The 13,309-nt window shown below is 47.3% G+C and overlaps 1 protein-coding gene and 1 long non-coding RNA gene across 2 annotated transcripts; both read left to right on the top strand.

Moving 5' to 3' along the window:
* Positions 1-3,823: 3,823 nt before the first annotated feature.
* On the top strand, positions 3,824-5,369 carry LOC116488663. Its single transcript, XR_004253212.1, has 5 exons — positions 3,824-3,887; positions 4,135-4,205; positions 4,668-4,709; positions 4,823-4,919; positions 5,307-5,369. It is a non-coding gene; the product is annotated as an uncharacterized LOC116488663 (long non-coding RNA).
* Positions 5,370-6,758: 1,389 nt separating this feature from the next.
* Positions 6,759-11,781, top strand: LOC116488611 (estradiol 17-beta-dehydrogenase 11-like). The gene is made up of 7 exons (XM_032186313.1): positions 6,759-6,977; positions 7,068-7,175; positions 7,698-7,829; positions 8,417-8,523; positions 9,331-9,468; positions 9,720-9,836; positions 10,835-11,781. The coding sequence occupies exons 1-7, from the start codon at positions 6,759-6,761 to the stop codon at positions 10,920-10,922; spliced, it is 909 nt and encodes a 302-aa protein (XP_032042204.1). The 3' UTR covers positions 10,923-11,781.
* Positions 11,782-13,309: the final 1,528 nt, after the last annotated feature.

Genomic DNA, 13,309 nt, shown 5'->3' with positions numbered 1-13,309 from the left:
TCCAAATTTCAAACTGAAAAGTAAAAGAGGAAAAACAATCTTTCAAACAAGACTAAGCAGTTACATTGTTTGAGGAGGGTGAAGGAATTCAAGTGATTCACAGTTGAATTCCTTCCATTTTCTACAATTATGTTATAGCAATAGTAGGAAGTAATAGTACATCCTACAAAGGCAGACCCCATTCCCCCCTCCACCTGAACCATAAAGCCATCGGGATGCTCGACACAGGAACGTCTTTCATAAGCTAAGGGCGGCTGCCCAACAAAACCCATCTTGCTGACAGTTTCCCCGTAAGCCTGGCCTGTCACCACATGCACCATTACCCAGCAGCCTGTACATATAAACCCATATTAGATGTACAAACAGCACACAGTCTGCTAATTCCTTTTGATAAACAGCCTCTTTCTTGGACTTAACATTTCCGAGAAAGAGGAACTTTTGACATCTGTCGTGGTTTAACCCGGCTGGCAGCTAAATACCACGCAGCCGTTCGCTCACCCTCCCCCTCCCTCTCTGGGACAGGGGAGAGAAATGGAAAGTGAAGCCCGTGAGTTGAGATAAAGACAGTTTAATAAGACAGGAAAATAATAATAACAAAATAATAATAACAATAATAACAATAATGTTACAATGGTGATAATAGGAAAGTAATAATATTATGTACAAACAAGTGATGCACAATGCAGTTGCTCACCACCCGCTGACCGATGCCCAGCCTAACCCCGAGCAGTCCGGCCCCCTCCCCCCGGCTAGCCCCCCCTATATATTGTTTAGCATGACGTCAGATGGTATGGAATACCCCTTTGGCTAGTTCGGGTCACCTGTCCTGGGTCTGTCCCCTCCCAGCTCTTACTGCACCCCCAGCCTGCCTGTTGGCAGGACAGAGCAAAAAGCTGAGATGTCCTTGGCTTGGTATAAGCACTGCTCTGCAACAATTAAAACATCGGGATGTTATCAGCACTCTTCTCATCCTAAGCCAAAACACAGCATTCCACCAGCTACTAGGAAGAAAATTAATTCTGTTCTAACTGAAACCAGGACAACAGCCTTTTCTTCTGCCTGGCCGCAGCCTATTGCTTACTTGCTCTTTCTACAGCCATGAGTCAGCCCGCTTAGAGCGATCCAGGCGAGTTCGTTGCCCGTTTTAGGGCAGGACAACGCACAAGGGACTGTCCTGATCTCCGCAGGCTAACCCACCAGTACTGTGCTCCAGCCAAATGGTAGGAAAAGATGCAGTGAACCAGAATTCATCAGGACAAAGGGGAAAGAAAGACCCTTAAACCACCCAAGCTACGCGGGGAAGGTGACTACCTCCCAAGACAAGTACAGCCATGGAGATCTGAAGCACCCGGCACATGAAGGAGCCGGCATCCCACCTGCTCCAGAGGTCTCCGTGATGCCACTGCTTCCATGTTTCCACTGCGGGGCACAGAGGAGGAGCACCTGCTGGCATTCACATGGAGGGATGCTGCTCTCCCAGAGTGCTAACCAGTGAGATATTCAGCTCAGCTCCTGTCCTCTGCTGTGGGGGGGAGTTGCAGTTGCTCGTTACCCTACAAATCATAAACACCAGTAAGAATAAGGACCATAAATGACCACTTGTTTCACCTGCCAGTGTGTTAACCAGTAACAATAACACTATAGTTAACTTAGGAAGTCGGTAAAAGAAAGGTTGTGACCTTCTGTGGACTCAATTGCTTCCACTTGGTTTTAATGAGTCTAAGTTAAAATTAGTCACAAGTATTTATCCTCTCTACAAGGAAGAGACACCAGTGAAGTCTCATGCATCTGGCACCCTCCTTGGAGATACATCCCCCCCTTATGAACACACTCATTGTGTAGGGTTTTAGTGGGAACAATCTTAACTCTGCAGTTGCTTAAAAGATGAACCAGAGTAAAAATATCACATTTATTGACTTTTCTTCTATTCCGGTGAAAACATCAGGTCGATGTTAAGTGAGATGGAAAAAGCAGATAGGGCTAAATGTTCTTACGCAGGTCCATTTAGGTAGATATGAGTTCAGGATGTATATGTAACCTCCAGTCCACATTGAATAATAGCTTTGTTAGGCTAAAGATCAGAAATACTCCACAAACAGCACAAATCAGCAAAACAACCTCCAGCTGGTTTCCACTGACTGGCACCCAGTCATAAAACTGTTCTCTACAACTTGAGGAAATTGCTGTTAGGTGGGTTCCCTCCACATGTAGAGCTGACCGCCTCTGCTCCAACATTAACAAGCCACCAAGACACAGCTGCTGAAGACAAGCAGCCTTCTCTCTTCACTTACCTGACAATCTGGATCTCTGTTTCCAACTCCCTGTGCTGTACTGATACCAGAGGTTCTTGCCTTCAGTCTCATTTCAGCCCACCTGCAGGGCCACATGTAGGACTCCAGAAAGAAGGAAACACCAGCCTCACAGGTCAGCAGTAACTTGAATTCACAAAGTCCTGCTTCCTCAGGAAATCCAAGGTCCTTTTCCTCACAACATCACAGAATGGCTTAAATTGGAAGGGACCTCTGGACATCATCTGCTCAAGCACAACCACCTAGAGCAGGTTGCCCAGGACCACACTCATGTGGCTTTTGAATACTTTCAAGGAGACAAACACCACAAATCCTCTGGGCAACCTTTCCCAGTGCTCAGTCATGCCCACAGTAAGAAAGAGGTTTAAAAAAAAAAAGTGTTTCCAGATGCTCACTTTGAAACTCCCATTTCACTTTGTGCCCATTGCCTCCTGACCTGTCACTGGGCACCACTGAGAAGAGCCCAGCTCCAGCTCCTTGACATTTGTTGAGCCAGGGGAGTTTTAGGTTAGATGTTAGGAAGAACTTCTTCACTGAAAGGGTTGTGAGGCACTGGAACAGGCTGCCCAGGGAAGTGGTGGAGTCACCATCCCTGGAGGTCTTTAAAAGACGTTTAGATGTAGAGCTTAGGGAAATGGTTTAGTGGGTCTGTTAGCGTTAGGTCAGAGGTTGGACTCGATGACCTTGAGGTCTCTTCCAACCTAGAAAATTCTGTGATTCTGTGATTCTGTGATCCTCCCTTGTGGGATTTACAGACATGGATCAGATCCCCCCAGACCTTCTCCTCTAAGCTGAACAGTCCCCGCTCTCTCAGCCTTTCCTCACAGGCCCTTAACCTTCTTTGAGGACCTTCACTAGACTCCCCCCTGCTGCCCTAAGTCTCCCTCGTACTGTGGAGCACCCAACAACACCCAGCACTGCAGGTGTGGCCTCACCAGTGCAGAACAGAGGGGAAGAACTGCCTCCCTCAACCTGCTAGCAATGCTTTGCCTAGTGCAGGCCAGGACACCAGCAGTCTTTTTCACAGCCAGGGCACATTGCCGGCTCGTATTGAGTGTGGTATCTTACCCAGGCTGACTACTGATCATTTTCTTGTCCTTCACATGCCTGGAAAGGGCCTCCCAGATCAGCTTCTCCATCCATTTTGTACATCGTAACTCTCCATCTCAGTTAGCAGCTTCAGTACTCTGGGCACTGCTATGACACAAGCATTCCTGCAGCAACACTGAAATGCAGAACCCTATAGTCAGGCAAAGATCTTTAGTGAAACAGGCAACAGCCATTCCTTTTGTAACATATACTTCCACTGCCAAATCCATTGATCCCCCGAGGATTATATGAAAAACATCACGTAAAGGTCATTTGCAAAATCTGGCTGCTTTATCAGGTGAGAAGTAATTAAACTAAACAGCCAGCGGGGTTTATGAGGATATGACACATGACACCTTCCAGCTTCCTGATGTGTGCCACACTACCCAGCACTGTATATATAGACGCCGGCCGTCCAGGCAGCGCTACCACCGCAGCCAGCCGACTTCTCCTGACCCACTGACCAGCCGCTCAACATGCAACCCAAAGGTAGTACCGGGGACAGCTCTTACCCCACTGCCCTACAGGACAGAAATCTGCTTGGGTATGGCTGCAAACTGCAGGGGAGGGAAGGGAACAGAAGGGAAAGTCCACGATGAGGGTGGGAGATGCTCAAAGCCCAGCTGGAGCAGCCCTGCACCAGCTGCTGCAGCCAACCCAGCCTGCGTGCGTGCTCCCCATGCCTTCCCTTCTGCTGGAACCGGGGTGCTGCAACTCTGTGCCATCTGCTCCACAGGGGTCTCGCTCAAAATGAAGCTCCTCCTGCTGTCCTGCGTCATGAGCATGGTCCTTGCTGTTGCCAATGCTGTAAGTACCGAACAAAGAAACTGGCGGGTGGCCGATGCAGGCAATCTTCATGTTGTCACTTGGAAATCGCAAGGTTTTGTAACAGATGGGAGAGCCTCAGAAATACCAATGGCTGGTGCAAGGCTGAACACATGTACTGTACTCCCATTCCAGACTCCTGGCTTAAGATGGAGTCCTGCTCAAACTTTAAAGCAAAAGAGAAATTGCAAGGTCACTCCCAGCCCATCAGTGGGCCCCCCCGTTCCTTCTTTGCATAGCTGACTATTTTCTAGACACTGAAGAACAAGTTTCCTCTGCAGATCTTGGCTTTCTAACAGGATACACTTAAAAATAAACAACTGAATGCTTTGTTTAAAACAAACAAACAAACAAAAAAACAAAACAAAACAAAAGAAGTGTGTTTTTTTTTTTTTTCTTTCTAGTGTGTTTTGCTCTAACAAAAAAATGTTTCTTCTTCTACAGCAAGACGATAGCGATAGCTCTGGTGGGGAGAGCACTGAGGCGGTAAGGCTTCTGTTTCTAAATTACTGGGTCTCACCAGTTGTAACATTCAGATTTAACCAGGCGGTTGGCCCTGACCTGAAAAACACTGATGCACAATGCCTTTCTTTTCACAGCCAACAAGACGACCCATTTTCTGGCCTTTTCGTCCCATTATTCGCCCCTTCCTGGAAAGGCTCAAGGCTGCTCGATCTTCCTGATTGCGAGCCTGAGGTAAGCAATGTATCTTGTAAAAAAATAAGTCTTCAGCAAGCACAGCCATGACATTTGCCTACTTTTTACATTCTGCACTGTACTCATTCTGCAGAATACTTTGCAGAACTTAAGTGATTTTCATTTCCTTCAGCATTGCACATTATCTTAATCACTTCACAGAGAAGAAAGAAACATGCTACTGGACTTGCCACACCATAGCCAGTCGTACACCCAGCTGTCAGGAGCTGCCCAGCTACCTCCCATGAACACAGAAACAGCCTCCTCTCGGGGCTATGGCTTCAAAAGACAATTACACTGCTAAGGGTTCATATAAAGCATTCATTGAGATGTTAAAACAATTAAATGCTCTTGGTTCTAACCTGCAATTCTCCTACTGCTCTGCAGGTGCCTACCTGGATAACCATGGCTGTCTCCTGCAGGACGCTGCTGCTTCTAGATGATCTTCTAGTTCCCACCTCTCCTTCACACCTTCTGTCAGCAATGTGCTGAAAACGGAGGACCACCAACAACAGGGTCCCTGTTTCACACACCCACTACTGAAGCTGGTGTGTGTCAAAGTGTGTGTCTCTCAACCCTTCTCTGCTTAATTTCTAAATCTGAATAAATGCTGAGCATCAAATGACTAAGGTCTCTTAATTATTTCTTGGGGAAAAGAAACACACGAACGTCACTTCAGCGACCCTGCTTGCAATGACCATGAGTAGGAAAGGAAGGGAACTCCTGAGGCTGGCTTTGCCTTTTGTCCATGCTGAGATTCACAGGCTCTCTCAGGTCTTTATCTGGCCCTACCAAATACTACCCAGCCTCCTCTCTGTGCTTTTAAGAGACTATTTATCACAAACATGGCCACTGAAGCCAACACCAGCTTTACTCTTTACTCTTTGTAAACAAAATCCATGTAAGCTTAAACAGCAACAGAAAGCATTTATGTAGTGTTAGTAATACTGTACAAGATATAACGTATGGCGAAAGACGTGTACAGGGATTTAAAGGGAACCTCAAGGCTATTAGCATGTTTTAGACAGAGACAGTCCAAGACATTAGGATGTGAATAGCTGTTAATCCTACACAGGTATGTAACCAGGGCATCGCAGCTTATTTCCATGACAGATGTATTTTTTCAGCTCCTAACTAGCTGCAAGTCATCCCGAGGCTCTCTCAAAAGACACACAGCTCACCACAGAGCGCTCTGGGCTGAGCGAGCTCTGGAGTCACTTCCCCAAGCTTCCCTTTTCCTCAGGCCATTTCTGCAAGGAGCTCAAGGCCCCTTCCCCAAATTGCTGCCTAAGAGTGGCGCTGATCTTCTCCCCCGGGTCCACCATCCCCCTAAAGGGGGAATGAAAAAAAGAAAGAGACAGAAGTGCGCATCCCTAAGGGCTCCCCAGCTGCCCCCCTCTTCAGCAGTGCTGAGGACACTGCACCCCCTCGCACCCGGCTGTGGTTATTGGAGGAGTCCTACAGTTACTTAACAAAAGGAAGCAAACCCCCAGGCTAGGGGAATTTAAACTCGCAAAATTAGCATGGGCTAAAGGACACGTGCCCTAAGCACAAGACACCGGCAGAATTAAGCAGCCACCGCCTTACAGGCAGCAGGCGGCCCCCACGGCCACGGGGCACCCACCGCCCCCCTGAGGCGCCCAACGGCCGCCCGCCATTACCCCTCCTCCCCGCCCATTGGGCGGAGTGCCCGCCCGCTCCGCGCTGCGCTCCCCGATTGGCTGCCTCCTCCCCTGCCCCCCGCCGCTGTCAGGGTCCCGTGCTGCGGGCACTGCGGGCACTGCAGGCACTGCATACACTGAGAGCGCTGCGTCCGCTGCGGGCACTGCGCGCGGCGGGATGGGGGCGGTGGGAGCGGTGCGGGAGCTGGCGCTGTTCCTGGGCACGCTGCTCTATGCCTACGCCGAGGCGGCGGTGCGGCTGCTGCTGCCCGCCCGCAGGAAGGCCGTCGGCGGGGAGCTGGTGCTGCTGACGGGGGCCGGCCGCGGGCTGGGCAGGGCCACGGCCCGCGAGTTCGCCCGGCGCCAGAGCCGCCTGGTGCTGTGGGACGTGGACACGGTAACGGGCTGCCGAGCCCCGCTCCCCGTCCTGCCGAGCACCTGCGGGGTGCGTGGCACATAACCTCTGCTCCTCTCCTTCCTGTCCCAGCACGGCCTCAGGGAGACGGCTGCGGAGTGCGAGAAGCTGGGAGCCACCGTGCACACCTTTGTGGTGGACTGCAGCAAGAGGGAGGAAATCTACAGCGCTGCGGAGAAGGTAGGGGAGCAGGTGCACGAGAGAAAGCTAGTGGTATTCCACTCACAGTGCGCAGGTCTTGAAATCGCTGCCCTTTTATTGCTGCACATACAGAGATCGCAGTGGCCCTTTGGGTATCACAGCCCAGCTCGTCCTCCCTCACGAGCCTCTGTCCCTGCGAGCTCCCACTTTAGGCTTTAGACCCGTGAAGGAACATCTTCCTTTAATCTTGCCAAAAACCACACAGACACCTCTGTGGAAATTTGAAAGACTTTATTGTAGAGAGTAAGGTTCAGGTGGTCCAAAATATTCAGTATGTCCACAGAGACAGCTGTGACTGTGCAGGGCATATTCACCTGTGTGATGTATAGAAGAGTACAAATACCGGCAGTAATCAAGGGAAAAATGTCACATCTAAATTGGCTTCAAGGATACTGCACAATTCCTACCTCAAATAAAAGAATTGTAAGAAATTGCCACTCACAACCTTGCATTGTTGTGATAACAAACGACACGGGGCTGCACATTCTTTTTGCCAAAAAGGTGAAGAAGGACATTGGCGATGTCTCCATCCTGGTGAACAATGCTGGTGTGATCACGGCTGCCGACCTGCTCTCGACCCAGGACCACCAGATTGAGAAAATGTTTGAGGTCAACATTCTCGCCCACATCTGGGTAAGGGCCGCTGGCGTGTTCATCCCTCTGTGGTGGTGTGAGTGTTATTGAGGTGGGGGCACCCTCAGCCAGGCACTGAGACCCTGCAGGCAGGAGATGCATGGCTCAAAAATGCAAAATGTTTTTTGGTCACCAAGCCCTGAGAGCAGGCGGCGGCTGATACTTGGCCCCTGGGGCCAGACAGGGTAGGGCCAGCCCTGGCTCTTGGCCCAGCTTGGACATGGAACAAAGCTCAGGTACAGGGGCAGCATTCAGCAGGGAAAACAGAGCGATTAGTAAACAACTTCTGCTTGCAGGGGACTGAAGGGCGTGCTACAGATTGGGTGTGCTGAGGAGAGACACTGGCAGCGTGGCTGCTGATGAGTGAAACCTAAAAACTGAAAGGAGACTGGGTGTTTCTGTGGTTCTCAGGAGCTTGGTGCCATACACCCCCCAGCACCAGGGGTAGGCTTAGTCTCTTAATTGCACATAATTGGATCTCTTAATTGCACATAATTGAGGCCAATGTCGAAGACTTCTAAGAAGTTACTGTTCGCTTCCTCCTTCCCACGCCCCACCTCTTCCTCTTGTTCTAAAACCCTTCCCAGACAACCCGAGCTTTTCTGCCAACAATGATGGACAACAATCGCGGTCACATTGTAACAGTGGCTTCTGCAGCAGGTCATTTTGTTACCTCTTTCATGGTGGCTTACTGGTAAGTGACTTCCAAATCAGCTCTCTTTGTTTCTTGTTTCTAATTGCCTCCTGCACTAGCAAGGAGAGTAAGATAGTTTGCCACTGGTTAAGTTACTTGCAAAGCAGGATGGCTAAGGAGGGGAAAACAAAACAAACACCCATCAAATAAGAACTCATGGGTGTACCCAGTGATTTGCTTATTAGTGTTGACTGAATCAGGAAGAACATTTCAGGGAAGGAATGGTGATGTGATAAATCAACTAATATTGTCTTCCATTTCTTTTTCTCTCCATACCTTATCCAGAGTTTGGTTGGTAAGAAAGGTATCCTCTTTTCTTCTTACAATATCATAGTGCTTTATGAGCTGTTGTAGTCCTCAAATAAACAATAGGTAGTTTTACTGCTTTTTACTATTCTTCATTTTAAAAACTTTGGCAGTATTTTTTTCCCCTGCAGTGAGAAATGATGGACAGCACAGGCTTGCCTCAAATGAACTTTAAAGAAGGAAACACTAGATTTATGCATGTGAATTACTATTTCCTAAGAATTCTTAACATTCATCTGACTATTCACTGCTAGGGTAACCTAGGTTTTTCCCCTATAAATTCCACAGTGTCTTCCCCATCAGCAATATACATTTCAGCACTATGCTGTGCTGAAAAGCAGCACAGGGAAAAGTAGAATTATTCCCTGCCCTCTCAGGTGGATCGCCTTTTTTCCCCTCTCGAGTCAGTACTGCATGTTGTTTCAGCACATTTCCTTTTTTTTTTTTTTGAGGTTGGAAATAGCATTCATACCTTCTTATTTGTGCTTTTTTCCCCACCAGTTCAAGCAAGTTTGCTGCTGTTGGATTTCATAAAGCTCTAACCGAAGAGCTGTCTACCCTGGGAAAGGATGGAATAAAAACAACATGTCTCTGCCCAGTTTTTATAAATACCGGATTTGTCAAAAATCCCAGTACCAGGTAATGGTCAAAATTCAGCATTACATGTTTCAATCTGCTTTACAACTGTTATTCAAACTGAGTATATAAAAACTGAAGTTAATTGGTATATATGATTGGCTAACAAAAATTTGCAACATTGTTTATCCTACATAATGATCATCTTCTAATTACCTGACTTGATGAAATCATGAAACATCCTACTTTATATTCACCTGCTACCTTTATATTACCACTGTTGCTCTTATATGAATGCTTTTCTTTCATTTAAGGCTTGGAAGGATTTTGGAGGTTGACGAAGTTGTAAAGGAACTGATGGAAGGAATACTCACTAACAAGAAAATGGTTTTTGTTCCATCAAATCAAAGCTTTGCTTTACTTCTTGAAAGGTAAGAACAACATAAGTATCAGGAATAACTCCATGCGTGTACAACCATTAAGCTTGTAACATCGGATTCAAGTTTAACCAATAATTTAGAATACGTGAGAAGACAATGAAATAGAAGAAATCATATTTCTTTCTACTGAAAACAGCAGAGAACAAAAAGTTTTTGCTGAGTCCTGTCATAGGTCATTACAACCCACTGTTTGCAGAGAGCTGCTGAGTGGGGAACTCGACTGCTCCACAGGCTGACAGGGAGGCAAAGGGAGACTGAGGGATCTCTTCCTTCTCAGACAGGATTTCTCATGGGCTTGCCAAGAACAGGTTCACAGGTTCTCTGAACCAGCAGCCACAAGCTCCAGAAGCAGCTGAGGAACTGCTGCTTTTTAGGCTTTGCTTCCTCATGCCAGCACCAGAAGATCTAGGCCACAGGGGAAGGGAAGGGTGCTTGAGAAGGACTCTGTTGCTTCTGCTGGCCATGAGAAGCACAATTTGTCCTCTCGGGCTTCTTCATTACCCCATTGTAGCTGCTCCGCTGGGACAACACTTTAACCAGAGCTTAGTTTCCAAACCTAGAAGGCACATTAGAACAACTAAATTACCACACCAGTTAGCTTCTACAGTACCTCAAGAAACCCTTGGTAACAACTTGTTGGTGAGCAGACAACTTGGCTCTAACCAAAACCTCCTATTTATGAGAGCCTGTAAAGACTCTTCTGTTTTCCCCAAATTCCTCAACCAACCAGATGAGGTTTTGAAAGCAAAGGTACCTGGCCTTGGAGTTGTCATCAAAGGAGGAAGGTGGTGAAGGGATCAGAAATAAAGCTAGCCAAAGAATTTCAAGGGCTACATATCCTTGGGAACTACTCCCAGTTTCAGTGTTGGTCTCTGTCTGAGGTGAGCACGCATTCTGCACCCAGACCAGCTCTTGTCCCACCTGTGCTGCCACTTTTCCCGTGACCCAAGTTCTTATCCTAGATTTCATTGCATGGTTTTATCTTTCAGGCTGCTTCCAGAACGTGCCTTGAATTATCTGAAAAAGATAACAGATGTGAAGTTTGATGCAATCATCGGACAGCGAAGCAACCAGTGAACAGCAAGTTATTTGTTGTTTCCCCATGGCACAAGTGAAAACAGAACATGGACCATGTGTAGGGCAGTGGTTTTGATTCAGAGCAGAAGCAAGACAGGTATTTCCTCCAGGCCACCAACACCCTTCACACCTAGAGACTTGTCCCACACCTGCAGCAGGAACACACCTGCATAACATGGAGTGTTGCCAGTGCAGAGATGCAGCTCTGCAAGGCAGAAGGGCTGTTTTAGCTGTGCATTGTGTCATCGCTAGCTTCTTCCCTGCTTCTCGCATGCACCGAGGCAGACAGGAAATGCAGCAAAGCCCATTTTGGGACAACAAAGGGATTTCCTGAGTATATGTATTAATCTGGACTCATCACTGAGCAAAGAGATCTTGTGGGAAGAAGTTCGTATGGGTGGTCTGCTTCACCTTAACTAATCATTTAAAATTTTAAAAGCCCTATAATGCACACAGTTTTATGTGCTTTTGTAGTGAGTACCTGAAAGGCCACAGACTTTTAATCAAGTGTTACCAGAATATGTTGATTGTCGCGTTATGCATGAGCAACATCAGCACGACTTGTACAGAATAAATGCAGTTCTTTACCCAAAAGGTGCCTCGCAGCAGTTCAGCCATAGCCAGCTCCTAGAGGTGCATTTAAGGCACAGCAGCAGCAAGTAACGCGCCCTCTGCCGGTGTCATTTCCCACGTGGCTTGGTAATCCCCAGACTTCCTAAACAGCTTCCTCTGAAACGGGTGCAGTATTTCTTGACCAGTTACCGGGTGACCTTCTGCATTTCATGCTCACTTGAGAAAGCAACTTATTTCAACCAAAGATAGAAGAAGTTACACAGAAAAAAAAAAAAAAAAAAAAAAAGACGTGGACTTGTTGTCCTCACACTAGCAGGAGCTTGTATCTTTAAATAAAAATCAAGGAGATGCTAAAAACCTGGAAGCTCCTCATTCAAATGCCAGGGGTGAGCTGAAGTGGAAGTCCATGGGACTTGTACACCATTATAGACCAGGAGAGAAAGCCTTAACAGGGAAGCCAGCGACTCCTGGATAAGCCTTCATTTCAGCTAACTCATGCGTTCTTCACAGCCCAATGTTAAACCAGAACTGATACCAGCTAACATGCATGTTTCCACATAACTGTTTCTTATCTCTTCAAACACACACAGAGATGATTGAGGGCAAATTCCACTCCTTTTAAATCCTGCACTGTTCATTGCACAAGATGCCACAGCTCCAACAACTCAGGATGATTCCAGGCTTTCTCTTCCTCACCCTGCTCTGCCCCTTGCAGGAACAGGGTATTAGGGATGCTCCACAGCAGGAAGCAAGCCTAGTGCTGCGGGTGTTGGGGCCACGGCCCCAGAGAAGCCCCGCTGTCCCTCACAAGCCACCCTCCTGCTTCCCTGGGCACCACCGTGACCAGGAAGAGGTTAAGCCTCCAAAGGTCTGTGTAAACTCCCCTTGGCCTGTGGAACAGCAGAACACCGGGCAATGAAACACCGGTCAAAGACCTCTTCAGAGCACAGAGAGGTTTTCTGCCTACTTGTGCAATAGCTGGCTGCATTGCTGTTTGAGGGAGGCCTGAAGACACTGCTGCATTAAGCACAGCGACACATGGGTGGTTTCCAGTGTAATCCATCCTGATATCCTTCCTGAGCATTTGTCCTGCCAACTGAGATTCTTCAGACAATTGAGAGCTCTTATAATCCAGCTTTACCTGCTCTTATGTAGCAACAGGTCTAAGTTTGTGCTGCTGGCAAGAACAAGCAGGGAAAAAAAAAAAAAGAAAGAGTTCCTTTGGTACTCATACAAACTCCATGGAACAGGACTTTCTAAGCACAAGTTCCCAGGTTGGGACAATTTAATTCCTAGTTGATCCTGTGGCTGAGAAAGGGTTTGTCAAAATTCTACTCATGGAAATAAGTTAAAATTAATAATGAACAAGTTATCCAGGTAAAGGAATTACTAGTTTTGCGTTTCAAACTAAAACCCTCCTAATGGCAAAACTTTTGAGAAGTGTTGTTGGAGCCATGAGGGATAAGGAGGCTAATATGCACACATGTCCAGTGAATTATTTGTTTTTCTCCCTTTCTCAGAAGCAACCCTGAAATTTGAAAAGAGCATTTTTGTCTTGCATCTACTCTGAATTAAGTTCTGTGTTTTTGTGCGGTTCCTGCTTTTATTTGAGCTGCATATTCCCACTTTTGCTTGGCATATAGGAACATAAAAGTGAGAATTTAAACCTATTAGAAGCCTATACCATCAAACCTCATATAGCCACTTCCAGCAAAGCCCCAGATTTGAACAGGGGCATCCCACTTGCCAGCTTAGGGCGCTTATGAGCCCAGTGGGGACTCTGCTCTCATGCTTTGCCTCCTCTTGGCCGCCTC

Source organism: Aythya fuligula, chromosome 4, assembly GCF_009819795.1.
Source record: "Aythya fuligula isolate bAytFul2 chromosome 4, bAytFul2.pri, whole genome shotgun sequence".
Classification (NCBI taxonomy): Eukaryota; Metazoa; Chordata; class Aves; order Anseriformes; family Anatidae; genus Aythya; species Aythya fuligula.
The sequence above is the reverse complement of the archived record's forward strand: the minus strand, read 5'-3'. Positions and strand labels throughout refer to the sequence as shown.